We start from the raw sequence: 15,556 nt of genomic DNA on the forward strand, positions 1-15,556 counted from the left end.
CAATAATATTACAATATTCTATGTTACAGTACATTCAGGCTGCTCCTCTGCTCTTAAAAATCAGACCCTAAATCAAATTAAACACGTGCTGAAAAGCATATTGTTTGAAAGTTACTTATTTTCCAAGTAAAGCAATTTTTAAAAAATGTTAAAAGAGGGATTCAAATATAATACTTTTTTAAACAAGGATCTTTCTAGATATGTGGACCTACTGATGATGATTATAATTATGCTAAAGAGTGTATTTTAACAAACTAGACAGTGCAAATGAGTAGGTCTACAGCAAGCAAAACTCCAGACAGCTGAATGCCATGCATCCATCACTGGATCTGTAAAAATAATGGTACAAAAGCATTATACTTTTTTTGATACAGTATTATACTTTATTTCTAAAAAGAATCCATGTACCATGTACCACACAAGTTAATTTGACTGTTCTCAAAACACTGTGAATTCAAAGGTTAGGAACATATTTCATTAATTTAGTTCTAAAACTCATTTTGTTAAAGCTAACCCATTGACAAAAAGAATAACAGAGCAGACTTTTGTAAAAAATAACAATATACCTAATGAGTTTTCTATATACACATTTAATTAGTATTTCAAGAGGAGGAGAAAAAGTGGAACTAAAATACTGCCATGTATATTAAAGGCAGAATGGTTTCACATGTGAAAGAAAGAGTGATCTTGCTCCCATCTCCTACACAATTTTTGGAATTCAGCCATGCCCACATTTCCTTATTTGGATTTAGCCTGCCCAAATTTCCTTATTTAGGCATACCCCACCTACATTTCCTTATGTGGATTTAGCCATGCCCACATTTCCTTATTTGAAATTCAGCCACACCCACACTTCCTTATTTGGGCATGGCCCCACCCACATGTCCTTACTTGTTATTCACCCACGCCCACATTTTCTTACTTGGAATTCAGCCACACCCACATATCCTTATTTGGTCAGCTCTGCCTACATTTCTTGTTTGGATTTAGCCATGCCCACATTTCCTTATCTGGAATTCAGCCATGCCCACATGTCCTTATTTGGGCATAGCCCCACCCACATGTCCTTATTTGGTATTCATCCACACCCACATTTCCTTATTTGGAACTTAGCCACTCTGTACTTTTCAGAAAAATAGGTTTTCCTGTACAACTTCAAAAATTTAGTTAAAATATGCCGAAAATATTGTTTTCCACTGCAATAAAACAGAATTGCTGGATAAATCTTTGATCTAATAGCTTGCTAATGACAAAATTACAAAAACCTGGGACTTGAAATACCATTTTAAGTTTCATGAAGCCCAGTGTTCCTTTCCCAGTTACGCTGGCAGAAACACTGAGGAATGTGGGATGAAAGATCCAAAGTAAAATTCCAACTGCAGCATTATTTAATAATGTTAGCACTGACTGGCCACAGCAGAGAAAAGGGGTAAGACAAAACCAAACAAACCCCATATTGCATTAGTTTTGGTCAAATCCTTACCTTCCCTAGTCAAAAAACTACATTTTACAAAACACATTTCTCTCCTTCAAAGCTCAACTACTCTGTTATTGCCATGTGGCATACAGAAAGCATCCCTACATTTTTATTTATGTATTTTGTATGTTATTAATCTGTAGCAATGGTCTCTCAAAAACAAGCAAGCAGGTCACCATAGCTACTCCACATTCCCTGATCCCATCAAGTTCTGCAAGAGCAGCCAGAGCTGAACACCATGACCCAGGTTCAGCTGCTGATCAGGGACAGAATTCAGAGTTTTGCAAGTGTTAAAGTGAATAATAGCCTCAACATTCAGCCTTGCTCTGCAGGAGCTACACTTACAGGTGAAGAACACTTTGTCTTTAGCATCTTTTGTAAATTAAAGCTCTGCTGTGATGAAGATTGGTCCCTCCAGATCATGGGCATGAAGCTGTTCACTTCTCATCCTGAGCCTTTTTCCCCATTTGTAGTTACTGCACAGAACCACTCTAGCACAGATTCAACACCAAGCTGTAAATGAAGTGTTTTATTTACACTTACCCAGCTGAAGGATGAACCAGCTGCTCATCAGATGTGCTACATTCACACTCTTTCATAGCAGAGAAACCATTACCAGCTTCATTGCTTACATCAGCTTTCAAAGGCTTAAAACTTGGGTCTAAACACTGGCTGTGGTGTGGTGTAATAACCAATTAAGTGCTTCAGCATCCCCCAGTTTTAACAGGGCAGTTAAACCTTCTTGGGTACTGTGTGAGTGAAATTCTGACTTTTTCAGATCAACAGTTACAGATCACCTTGGTCACTGGACTGTCAGCTTATGCACAGAGTGTGGTGGAAGTGAAACTGTTTGCCACTCTGTTTCTGCTGTGTATCCCACTAAAATCCAAATATAACAAGCACTAAATGAAGGCTGCTTTTAATTTCATGCTCCATTATTTGGTGAATGTTTAAGCACAAGCTGTCTCAATCAGAGGCCTTCATATTTCATGATACATCCAGTTACAACATCTATATTGAATTTTTAAAGAAGCTGCAAGAGAAAACATTTGCACTTTAAAACTTTACAAGGTAAGATTTTAAGAAATGAAATAATTGAAGATACCACAGACCAATAAAATCCCAATGCTTTTGACATGGAGAAGCATAGGAAGGACCTATACAAATCCTTGTGGAAGATCACCACATTGTGTTTATGAAAGCACAGGATCACTTCATTCTCTTCTGAAATCCTTTTCTCTGTGTCATGGAGAAGCATAATAATGCTTCCATAGTTTGTTTCCTCTGCTAGAAAACCACAAAGGATGCTACAAAGCTTAGAGTTACGCAGCACCAAAGGAAACTAATCTACTACAAAGTAACTACAACAGTGTGCAATGCCAGCTAGGTCTTGTAACTGTTGAAGTATGAGGCTTTTTCCTCCCCTGCAAGCATAACTAATAATCAGAAAATTAATTTTCTATGATTTTTAGCTGTCAAAAATCTTGCTCAGAAGAGAGGATTTTGACACTACATTTCTAGAATAGAAAGTGTCAGCATTATTCTTCTGCTATTACCTTGCTGCAGACTTGGCTCAACTGAAGTGCAGTTTAAAAATGCAAGAAAAGAGAAACAGATCTCTGCTAAGGAAAGAACAAATACCACATTCCAACTATGTCTTTCAGCTCATTATTTTCTAATACTTCATAAGAAGTTCTAAAGTACCATTGGTAATGCTGCCACTGTCAAAAGCCCAGATTTCCAGCCAATGAGATGACACAAATATTTACTCTAAGCCTACATTAGAGTCTACAAACACAAACTTGGCTGCATTTGAAAGGAATGATGAGTAACAAAATCTTCCCTTCTTCTGTCTGGAAGGTACTTGTGTTTACAGAACACCATTCTTTAACTGTGAACCAAGCCTTCTGCACTCTCTGACTAAAGATACGGCGCCCATTCCATTTACCAAAAGTCTATATTTCATTTCTCTCACCTCTGACTCAACCAGCATTTGTGCATTCTCCACAGAAAGCTGGCTCTGAGAAAGGATGAGAGAAGCACATCTGACATGAGTTTGCTCATCACCTGCTGTTTAAACAGCACTCACTGTCTAAGCCAGGCATTCCCTAGCTGGAAGGATTCCCAGGACTCTGCAGAGACTCAGAGCCTGTAAACAGGAAGCACCAATCTGATGGCAACTGCCAAAATCAGCTGTTCATCCCTGTGATACAACTAACACACATTTTGACTTCTGATAAAACATTCTAACTCAGCTTTGTTAAAGGCTGTTTTTTTTCCCAATGCTTGGGTCCATTATAATTCTGGTGACAGTTTGACAAGACCACAAAGCAGGGCTCCAAGGAAGGCAAGGGAAGCATCCATACCATCAGCAAGGCGTCTATTACCCCATTTTATCCTCATGTTTCACTGTAAGAAATTCTGCACCCTACCACACATCCTGTGCTACCAACTTGCACATCCTTATAAAAAGCCACAGCAAAAAACCTATTTAGTAGAAACCTACTGTTTTAAATGCATGTTTTTAACTGTTGCACTGTATTTGCCACAAGTAACTTTGCATTCCATCTGCAGAATTGCCAAGATGGCCAAAACTCCTCTACCAGCTACAAACTCAATACTATGTCACATGTAACCAGCAAGATGTATCTGGATTTTGGTGTTTTCCTCCATCAGTCTTCATTCACAGGGCAGCTGAGCACAAACTAGATTTTAGGTTTTCTAATCCAAGCACTTCACCTACACAAAAAACAAAGGTGGTGATATCTTTTCCCCTCATATCAGCACTGCCCAGACTATAACTGAGCAGATACTACACAGTCCTGCTGTCAGGCAGCAGAAACTTGCACAGTTAAGTTTCTGAAAATACAAGCCAGACCTGTCCTGAATTAAAACTTTAACAAGAAATTACAAAGCATTTACATAAATTTTATATAAGCTCTTTTTTCAAATTTTCTGTTCAAGAAGAGCATTAATTTAATCCTGTCTCTCATTCTTCTCACTTCCTGCTGTTTAGCTGGATTTAGTGCTTTCCCAAGGCAATAACACTACACTGATATCCTGGTACCTCTGTCTGTGCAGCTCCTCTTTCTCTACAATTGATAGCTCAGGTGTAACAAATTCTTCAGCAACATTTAATAGGCTCTTATCTCCAAGAGAAACATTTCACATTTCCACTAAAGAACACAATGGATGTATCACATAGAAGTCAGTTAACATTTTATATGCAAAGTGGCAAAATCCATTTGCTTTAAACAGCAAAATGAGAATTGTGTTTTTAGCTAACCATTTAGCTAACAAAGAAAATCCAGAAAACTCAAAGCAACTCAAAGAAGACACCTTGAACTAAAACAATTTAAATTTTGGGCTTTTATCAGCCAGTCTCTATGAACTACTTCATCAGCAGCTTTCCATCTTGTGTGTGTACATGCATTAACATGAAACTGCAGAAGGCTACATGCAATTTGGGCTTGCTTTTAGCACTCTTAGAACAAACAGCAGAATAAATTTTAAGAGCATGGAATAAAATTTGACTTTCCTAAAGTTAGGCCACTTCCATACAGCATCTGCAAAGCAGGTTAGAAATTAGCAAAGCTATCACGAACATCCTTCCTAAAGGCTTCTTTTGGGTACAAAAACTCCTAATTTTGTGCCACTATGCACTGGAATGAGTGATTAAATATAAGAAGCTACATTTTTTCTGCTTAGATTAGAATCTTTTTGGGGAACACAGAGTGTTGTGCACTCTTACAATACCTAGAAGGGACCACAGTACAGCAGCAGATTATCAAGTGAATAGTCAAATGTCAGAAGCAAAATCTAACATGGATTCAAGACAGAAAAAGAAATCAAGAAGCTGCAATGCACCGCTTGCCAAGACCAAGTGCATTAGCCCCTGGGACGCCAAAAGGTGTGTAATGCCCCTCTTTCAGTTCTAATTAAAGTATCACACAACAAGCTTTAGCAGCACAGTGCACAAGTATTATGCTGTCCACAAGGAATTTTCAAGATGAAAATTGTCGTTGATTCTAAAGCTTGAAAAATTTTAAGGGGTTATGAAAACACTGCAAGTCAACATATACACCAGAAGCTCCACTGGAATTTTCAAAAAAGCAGATTTTATGGTTATTTTAAAAATCCACTTTCATATTTTTGGTTATGATTTGAGGAAAGAAAATATATATCTATTTATAAGAAACTGAAGATATATTACACAATTCTCTTAAATCAAACAAAAAATTGGTCTTTTTACAAAGTATATTTCACTTTTCCAAGAAATTAATTTTATTATGTAAATAGCAAACCAGAATCTGTCTGTCCAAAGCATTTAATTAGAACAAGAAATGGTTTTGAGGTCTACTATTTTTAAAAGAGTTAACATGATGAATAATTTTTACTAATGCTCCTAACTCATCAATTCTAAAATATGCAATTGTACACCACAGCCCATGATTCAGACAGGAAATTCTTTCTTCAAACCTCTCTGGGTATTCAATGACTCACATAACAATTGAGGTATTTCCAAGGGTTTTCCTTTAAATATCCTAATATATTCTTCTGTAGTTTAACATTTTTCAGATGTAACACAAGACTAAATCTGAAGCCAACTGCAACACAAGGCTTCAACAGAAATCACAAGAATAAATATCTCTGATAGAGTTACTTACATTTAGGCAATTTGGGCCATATACTCACCAATAAACTTGTTTTGCATAGTCTCTAGGAGAGCTTGGTGGGCATCCTCTGTTTGCAAAGCACATGAACATTCTCTGGCCAGTATGGTCCTCACAAGGTGCTCTCCACAACCTAAAGAAATATTAAGAATAGTCAAAATACAGATATCACTGAAGAAACCCTGTAACCAACTTATATCATCACATTAATTTGGCTGTGATTATGCAAAATAATGACAGTTTCTTCATAGTGATGCAAATGACAAGTGTCTGCCACACAATTTTTTAAAAAGGTTGACACAAAGTCACTCAAAAAATCAAGTAAGTCAGTGGTTTTCTCACAACTTTCCTAACATTCTGACTCCACAAAGTCATAAACCAAACAAAAATTACAGAAAGAAGAAACAGCAACACTGTCTCTGACTTAGCATTTCTAACCAGATAGAATCCTCTTACTACTTCTCCTGGGAATGATCCCTGCCTGCAACTCTCCAAACCAAAATTATTTCAGTGACACAGTAACTCCTTTTGCATGACAAAATATTCTACTTAGTCCATCTGATTCAGCCTTTATCAACAAAGGAATACATGAATTCAGCCATGCTTTTTTGCCAAAGTGGCTGGTCACTGGACTGCTAATACAAATTCCTGTAATTTTTAAAGGTTTGTCCTTAAGAAATTAAAAAGCTGCTGCAAACAATCACTTATTGCCTCCATGTTTTCTGTACTTATCCCCTGAAACCTATTTTTGGTGAAGACAAGCAGGTCATTGCTGCGACTCTTGTTCTGTAGGAACACTTTCACACCTGCTATTTTTACTGCTATACCCTTTTCCCTTCCTGTACTGTGCTTTGGGACATAGAGCTACAGCCAAATGGCACCATGGATATTTACTGGACCAGATGGGGTTGTTGGGCAGAAAAATCACTGCTGATACTTTCTCCATACAGACCAAGGTCATTACACTACTTATGCCTCCTGTTTTTGACATTTTTCCTTAATGGCAGAGAAGCAGACAAAGCAGCCAGAAGAGGTTTAACCAAGAGTCAGGTGAATATACAGAGAGAAGTCAAACACAGTCTGTTCACAATTATATATAAATATTTTTAGCATATTTCTCAATTAATACAAGATGATGCAAGCACTGGAATCATAAAAAAAAAATCTGCTATAATACAACTGGACTTATTAGCTCAGGTACAGAACTACATAAATACATCTACACAGCCTCCAGAAACAAATTTATGGCTGGAAACAATCTAGTTGCTTCCAAGTGGCAGGGAGCTGGAGCTGGTAAGACATCAGACCTAGGCTGGCTTCACACAAAGGCAGCTCAGTCTCCACAAGTAACTCACACTTTACTGGAAGCACTGGCAAGCCCAGAACAGAGACACTGGCCAAAGCCAGCCTAGATGTGGCATGAAGAAAAATTTAATAATTAAACCCAACCCCAAGTGGCTCCAGAGCAGCCTGCTGAGTCTCTCGTCCCTGTGCATACACTGAGTTTGGAGCACTGGCTGCTGTGGGTACAGCAGGGCACAAACACGTGGGCAGGTCTGGCACTGTGTGTTGCAGTGACACACAGACTGGTTCCCAGTTCTTTTCATCACTGTAAACCCTAACACGGCAAGCTACTCAATCTCCCTCTCTGGCTGCATGACACACAATTATACCCTTCCCCTTAAATGCAAAGCGAGTTTCCACTATTCTTCAAAGATTGCTAATACAGAAGGGAAAAAAATTACCCCCCTCATTTTCACGATTGAAAAGAACCTCAACCCCCCCCCCCCCCCCAAAAAAAAAAGCAACCAAAAACCAAAACAAAACAAAATGAAAAAAAACACCAAACAACACCCTCTGGAACACTATGGATGCATTAGATGATTAGATGTCAGAAAATCAGCCCAGACCAGAGACCAGATTGCTCAAAAATTGTGCGCACATGTCCCAAAATTCTGCTATGCTCAATCTTCACAAAAATACCTTGGTCTTCAGTTCTGTGTCCCTGCTAATGGGAATTGTCTCCTGATTAATGCAATTCAGCTAAACTGAGCTGTTTGAAGTGGGACACTTTGGCATTGAATCTACATACAACTGGAAGAACAGAAACACAAAAAATGCTTTGTGTAGCAAACAGGCTGAGTAAAATCCAGTTACAATTGTAGGGGGAAATGAAAGAGCCAAAATACTACAACAATTACACAGCCAAGGGAAGTTGTTCTTGAAAGCACAAGGGAGAAAGTGTTTTCATTGAGACTGACAAGTTCTCAAGTTAATGAAAGAAGTGTCCAGGTTAGGAGAATCTTCAAGGGGCTCATGCAATACAGCAATCTCAGCATCTGCTTACAGAAGGGTCTGTCTATTCATTTGCCTCATTATACCCACACTCTGAAGCTTCTGTCCACAATACAACTCTGAGTTATCTACTATTTATTCCAAAGTGATGGATGAAGAACATGAAAAAAACCCCACAAGATGCATTTTACCCATAGATCACAACATGGACTTTTTTAAAACTAGGAAACTTCAATCACTATGAAGTTTTGCTGTAAAGAATAAAAATAAAATTAAACAGGCAGATGTTCTGGCAAAACCTGAGAAAGCTGTTTTTTCTTGAAAAAACCTGTTAGTACCTTTAAAATATAACATGTAATACCTTTAAATATAACTGTATAAATAAGAAGCAGGGGACTTAAAAGAGGAATCAAATAAATGAGACACAGAAATCAGAGTGAGCCTATGTATCTTCAGTGCATCAAGTAATAAAACCAGATGTTACTACTTCACAATTTTCAAGTATTTCCTAAATTGGAATTACAAAAAAACAACAATGGCCATTTTTTAGCATGACGTATAATGTTATTTCCCCCCCAGGAGAATGAATTTATTGAAGAGTTCCCATAACATCAAGTCTGCTCCAAAAAAAAATTCAGAGAGAGAAAACTTAATATGGGTTAAGAACAGCTGCAGCCCACATCCCCATCCAGGATCAACCACAAGGAAAGCAGCTTTGAAATTCTACTAACACATCACACATCTCTACATCCCCACAGACAGAGTCATTTCTTTTTGTCATATTTATGTCAACCTATAAGGCAACAAACTTAGAGGCTGCTGCTGGCAGTGTATGTAGAAATCTTTCAGCACATCACTTGCTGGCAGTCTGCAGGGACAGATAACTAAGGAAAACAATTTCCCCATTTGCAAATGAAAAATTTGTTACTGTAGTTCTTAATGTAGGAACATCTATTTTTGAAGAAGAAAAAAAAATCTAAGCAGTATGTCACATATTTTGACCAGACACAGGATAAGAAAAAGAACTGCCCTTTCTATTATTCAAACCAAATTTCTTGCAGGTTTAGCAGATCTGTATGTCTGTATAGCCTCAAACTAGGGACATACTGTAGATAATACTAGGACTAGGCAAAAATTAATGTATACATTACCAGAGCAATCAAAACCGATTTGTAACTTACAATATAAAGTTGTGGGTTCAAATTTATAGTTCCAGTCACTTTAGTCTAACCACCAGCATTAGCTAACTTCCAAAAAAGTTATATTAACATGACTCAAGAGAGCAACTCCAGTGAAAGCTACTTAAACTCATTTCCAAATCATGCACACAAGCTGATGAAAATGTAAATCTGATTAATGTGCATAACTATCTCCCATTATACTACATTTAACTGGAAGTGTTAATACATTTGGCATTTCTTTCACTGAATAGTACTACCAAGTACAACCAAACCAAGAGGGACTCCTACTAACAATTTTCCAATTCTACATTAAAGTCTCAAATACATTTGTTTTAGTAACTTTCCTGTAAACAGAGTTAGAATCATTTTATTATCCTTTCCCAGTTATGATGATGACTTCTTCAGTATCCTGAAGTTCATTACTTTTCAGAGATGAGTATTTTGCAATGACAGACAAATGCTTCCCTAAGATTTCACACATGACTGACTCAAACGCAGACAACTAGCTGGAAAAATTTACTGGGCTAAATTAGAGCTTCACATTGAAATAACTTTCATATAGTAAACAAATTACTCTCCTAACACAGTACTATTCTGCAAACACCATGCTGCCTACTTCTAACTCCTTTGGTGACAAAAAAAACTCCTGTTGGAACTGCTGCTGTCCATGTTTGCAGGGCTAAGTACAATTAACTGCCTTCCTCTAGGACTGCTTCTGGCAAAGGCAGAAACACTTCTACAGAAAACAGAGAGTTTGTAGAGACTATTTTGATAAATCATGCCTGACAAATTTGGTGACCTCCTACAATGAGTGGGGTGAGATAGTGGAACTGTTTGCCCAGGGAAGTTCTGAATGTGCCATCCCTGGAACTGTTCATGGCCAAGCTGGAAGGAGCTCTGAGGAATCAGCTTTAGTGGAAGGTGTTTCTGCCCACTGCAGGAACTTTAAAGTCTGATCTTTAAGGTCTCTCCCAACCCAAACCACTTGCAGATCCTACAAAAAATAAACAGAAACAGACAGATATTTTGATGCAAGTTTCTAGCCTCCTAGATTAAGGGGAGAGAATATACAGATCCCTAAAGGTTCCAGGCATTGATGGCAACAGATTCCTATGACAAGGGAAGGAAAGAAGAATGAGGCTTAATAGCCACAACACCTTATTTTGTAAACAAACTACAAACCGAAACAGAATTCAAAAAGATCGCAGAAAACCCGTCTTCAACCAGAAGCTTCTATTCCTGCATGGAAATTATTTGAAGATGATCAACAAAATCACTTGAAGATCATACAGAAACACCAACACTGATTTTGAGACACACATATCTTGGATTATGCCACCATACAGTTTTACTGCAGTGTTTCTTTCAAAGTGCCAGGCAGACCAACAGTGAAACATAACTTCCCTTTCCTGTGGCTATGTGTAATTTCTGACAATAATACACTTTTACCTCCAATCCAAATACTCCCCATTGATTACTACACACAAGAATTGCACAAGAACAGTTTAGGAATCTACAATCTTTTTTTTCATTGTCTCTTTTCCTTAAGCTATCCTACTATAATTTAGCTGTTCTGGATGTATCAGCAGTCCCCTGGAGTTACTACTTCAGCAGTAATTTGCTAGTTAGCCTATGCACAACTTCCATAACGACCAGGTCACTAGGGGGAAGGAGGTGTTGTGATGTTTTTGTTTTTATTTTCTTAAGATTGTTGACATCTTTAACTTTTAGGTATTATATTGGATACTATTTTACATTGCATACAATTCTGAAAAAGGTAAGAAATCTAAGCTTATAATTTTATAATATAAAATATGTAATAAATTTTAAATGCTAATCTTTCTGTACCAAAGAGTAACTAACATTCAATTCACAGCTTATACAAACTTTAACTTGCTACAGACTTGGATCTTTCATTTGAGCTTCGTGCAAGAAAATAAGGATTAAATCACTGGGTTTTTTCCTCAGCATAGTGACTTCTCAAGAAGATTTCTAATGCTTGAAATAACCACAACAAGAGGAGAAAGAACCCAGCACAATATAAGCTGAACATCCCATTCAATGCGTGCTCTGCATCTTTTAAGGCTCCTCCAATGGAACCAAGATGGCAAAGGAAAGGAGCAGCATGTCAGAGAGAAATTGTTTTTCTGCTCCTTTTGATGGGAGATGCTTTCAAGTCAGGAAATTAGAAACAGGTGTGCCAGAGGGCACACATACACACACACACATATCCATGCAGCACACTGAAAAACACGCGTTTCCAATTTTCAGACATGAAAGAGGCTCCTGTTGAATGGAAGGAGAACTGAAAATCAAGTTTGCTTTCTGTGAGCCACAAGCAGAGAGCTTGTGGAGCTTTGACAGGCTGCAGGAGCCTGTCTAGCTCTGAAACACACAGTACCTCAACAAAAAGTGTTGTTTTAAAGGAGTACAGAATGGAAACTTGCATTACTCATGTACAGTCAAGAATGGAAAAATTCATCTAGTTTACTCCACCACCAAAGTATGACTCTTTGCTTTACAGAAGCTGAAGACAGAAGTTACAGGTGATCTGTATTCTATCATCCACTCTATGCAGCAGAGTCTGAACCTGGCCCTGTTGTTTCTGTCCTGTTAAACTTTGATGTTATTTTCAGTTCAATAGTAGTCCCTGAAGTATCAGCTAACAAGTTAAAGAACTCCTATTTCTGCTCTATTTCCTGGATAACTTCTAGTTATGCCTCATGGAAACACTGTGAAACCTGTATTTCAGTAAGCTCTGCTCATCATTTCCAGCATCTCTAGAAAGATTTGAGTAAAACTTTGCATGGCACTGATTTTACAAAAACAAAACACAGTACAATATAAATATTTAGTTGGCAAGACACTGATACAGGTAGATAAATATTGAAAAAAAATTAATGCATAATTCTCAAAAGACAAAATGCTGCAGTCTAGCAGAATGCACTACATAGAATGTAATACATTAATACTACAGTATTATATTAAAGTAACATAATTTTAGAGGATTCTTTCTCCTATCAGCTGCTGTATCTTGTCTTCATACTAGCAGGGGAAATTTTTAAATTACTGACCAACTGCCAGAAAAAACACCTGCAAACAAAGCTCTGTCTAATTCCTAAAGCATTGATCCTAGAGGGCTCAATGGAGCACATTCCTGCTGCAGACAGAATATCCCTAGATGATTTACCTACTAAGAAAATGCAATGGACATTTCCCAAATGGTTGAAACTTTAGTAAATTTGGGCAGGTTTCAAAGATAACAAAAGAAATTCAACATGCAGACACACTCATGTCTAAAGCACCTTCCCTAAGGAAAGGTAGGAAAACACATCTCTACATTTTTAATATGGGAAAAATAAACTAAAATCACTCCAAAAAAACAACTAATTCAGCTTTTCTAGAATTTCACAGATAAGAAAAAAATGGTTGGAGAAATCAGGAGTCATTCATTTGGCATTGTAAGTTCTAAATAGTGGTAAATGGCAGACAATTTATTTTAAAAGCTTTTTGTTTGAGTTACTCTGAACAAAAATAATTTCAGATGTATCTCCAAGAGAGGTTAGAACGAAGAAAAAATGCAGGCTCCTTAAAGAGGATGTACTTTTTACATTCTTCATTACTTTTAATACATTTTGAAATATTAATTTCAGTTAAACTGTAAAGAAAGAAGCCAACACTTTTACCCAGGCCTTCCTCAGAAGTTTTGCTGTTAGTCATCTCTGTAAAAACCCTACACCTCTCTAAACTACTGTCATATAAAACTTACAGGGAGGGAAGTATGACAGTGGCTTATGTGTTTGCTACCTAAAGGTATAAAATCACTTTCAAATCCCAGGAGAGTGTTTAAGACATAGAAAGAGAGCTCAGTCTGCCACCATGTCCAAGTCACTTTCTATCCTTGCACCTGTTTCAAGGCACTGGCACAAGGCTCAGCAGCAGGGACAGGATCAAGTGTCCAGAGCAGGATCTGGTGCTGTACAGCGGCTGGTCCTGGCTCCAAAAATGCTGCTTAGCAAGCACTGAGCCTTCTGCAGGAAGCTACAACTTCCACAAGCCTGTGACCCTTCAAGCCTCACAGATATTATAATATCAAGCCAAATGAAAATTTCAATAAACCCTCCGATTATCGTATCCATCCAGTTCTGCTTCCCAGCAAGCCTTCCAAAGCCAATTCAAACAATCATTCTGATCACTGTGAGGACAAACCCCTCAGCTGTGAACACTGCAGAACTGTGTTAAATTGATTAGCTTCTCCATGCTACCATCCCCACAAATAATTTCTGCCCTGGGCTTCCTCTCTCTCCCCCAGACTTTGGTGGTGCTGAGTTAGCTCACACAGCACCTGCTACAGCACTGAATCCTCCCAGCTGCATCTGGACACACAGGCTGGATGAACTCTTGACAGAAACATTCACTTGATAGGTAAATACTGATCTGTCTGGAGATAGAGCTCCCCTTCCTCCACCCTATCCTCTGGTTCACAGTAACAATGACAGAACTCTTCTCCATTTGCTTCATCTGTGATGCATTAAATGACCTCTTATTCCCCAAATCTTACAGGGTCAGACTGATTTTGAGAGATAATACATGCGTCTACAAAGAGATTAATTGTATCATAATATCTATTCCACACAGTGTAGCTCAAACAACCTGTGCAGGACACAAGATTTGCATGTGAAATTCCTCTGGGCATTGGGACTCAGAAGGACAGGCCAGATAGACAATGCTGCACTTGTGTTATGTAAGGGCTAACAACACATGCAAGTTTGAAGCAAGCTTTATCATCACATTATAAATGTAATTCAGTGGCACAAGCTGCTCAGAGAAACTGTGGATGCCCCATTGCTGCAAGTGTTCAAGGCCAGGCTGGATGGAGCTCTGAGCAGCCTGGTCTAGAGGAGAAGGAATCCCTGCCCAGGACAGAGAGGTTCCATCCATTAAGGTCCTTCCAACCAAACTATTCCATGATTGTACAAAACAGCACTGGCCAGGTATTCATTCACAGGATCCTAACACAGCCACTGCTGCCCTCAACAGAAAGGAATCACAAAGCCAGAGTTATGCACCACAAGTCAATTTATTGGCATTAAAGCTTCCTTGAAAAGGATTTACTCTGATGATTTGCACATCACTGTGGTTTGTTTGCAAAAGGAGTTTTCAAGTAGGAACCTACAGACCAGTGGCTGCCATAAGGAGACCAAAATGCTGGCAGAGGGCATAACTCAACAAATAATTTAACAACCACAGCCCATCTCTGCACAGGGGCCATTCCTATTCCATCCTATCCCACATTGCCTGCAAAAGCAGCAATGGACTGCAAAGAATGACTGATGTGAACACAATTTGAGCAGGAAAAGGTGGGGCAAGGAAAAGTGAATATATTAACTCCCTTACTGATGTCAATTTCAAAAACAAGAGAAACCTGGCTGGACAAGACTTCTTGAGGTTCCTTTCAAATTAAACAACTCTGTGATTCTTCAAAACTGATTCTTCAAAACACAAAGTGTGCTATTTATCCTTCAGAGAATGATGCATTATGCATACATATGTATATCCAACAGGGGTTTTAAAGTATTGTGATCTAATCTCTAAAATGTCTTTATGAGAACAGAGGCCACTGCTTCTGTCATGAGACCTTAACAGTTTTCTAGGATCTTGGTGAATTCACCAACACAAGAAACTGGCAAGAAAGTTCACACAGAATAAATACAGTTTGTACATGTGTCCCTAAAACACTGCTGTTTTCTCTATCTGATTTTCATTCCATTCAAGAAAAGATTCTGGGCAAGAGAGAAGAGCAAGACATCACTAGGGGACTTCTCCCAGACAGAATCCTCAACTACACCTCGTAAATAAATCTGGTATTTCCAGCAATCTGACATTCCTTGTACCTCCTCAACAAAACACAGCTCTGGCTCAGCCCTGAA

At 38.2% G+C, this 15,556-nt stretch overlaps 1 protein-coding gene across 4 annotated transcripts in view; it reads right to left on the bottom strand.

Annotated features, from left to right (window-relative positions):
• TASP1 (taspase 1) overlaps positions 1-15,556 on the bottom strand; it is a 78,760-nt gene that overhangs the window by 18,528 nt on the left and 44,676 nt on the right. For all 4 annotated transcript variants that reach the window (XM_064709441.1, XM_064709444.1, XM_064709443.1 and 1 more), the window contains one exon: positions 6,173-6,283. In XM_064709441.1, the coding sequence (XP_064565511.1) occupies positions 6,173-6,283 (111 nt within the window). The remainder of the gene's footprint in view (positions 1-6,172; positions 6,284-15,556) is intronic.

The sequence above is a fragment of the Zonotrichia leucophrys genome, chromosome 3 (assembly GCF_028769735.1).
Source record: "Zonotrichia leucophrys gambelii isolate GWCS_2022_RI chromosome 3, RI_Zleu_2.0, whole genome shotgun sequence".
NCBI lineage: Eukaryota > Metazoa > Chordata > Aves > Passeriformes > Passerellidae > Zonotrichia > Zonotrichia leucophrys.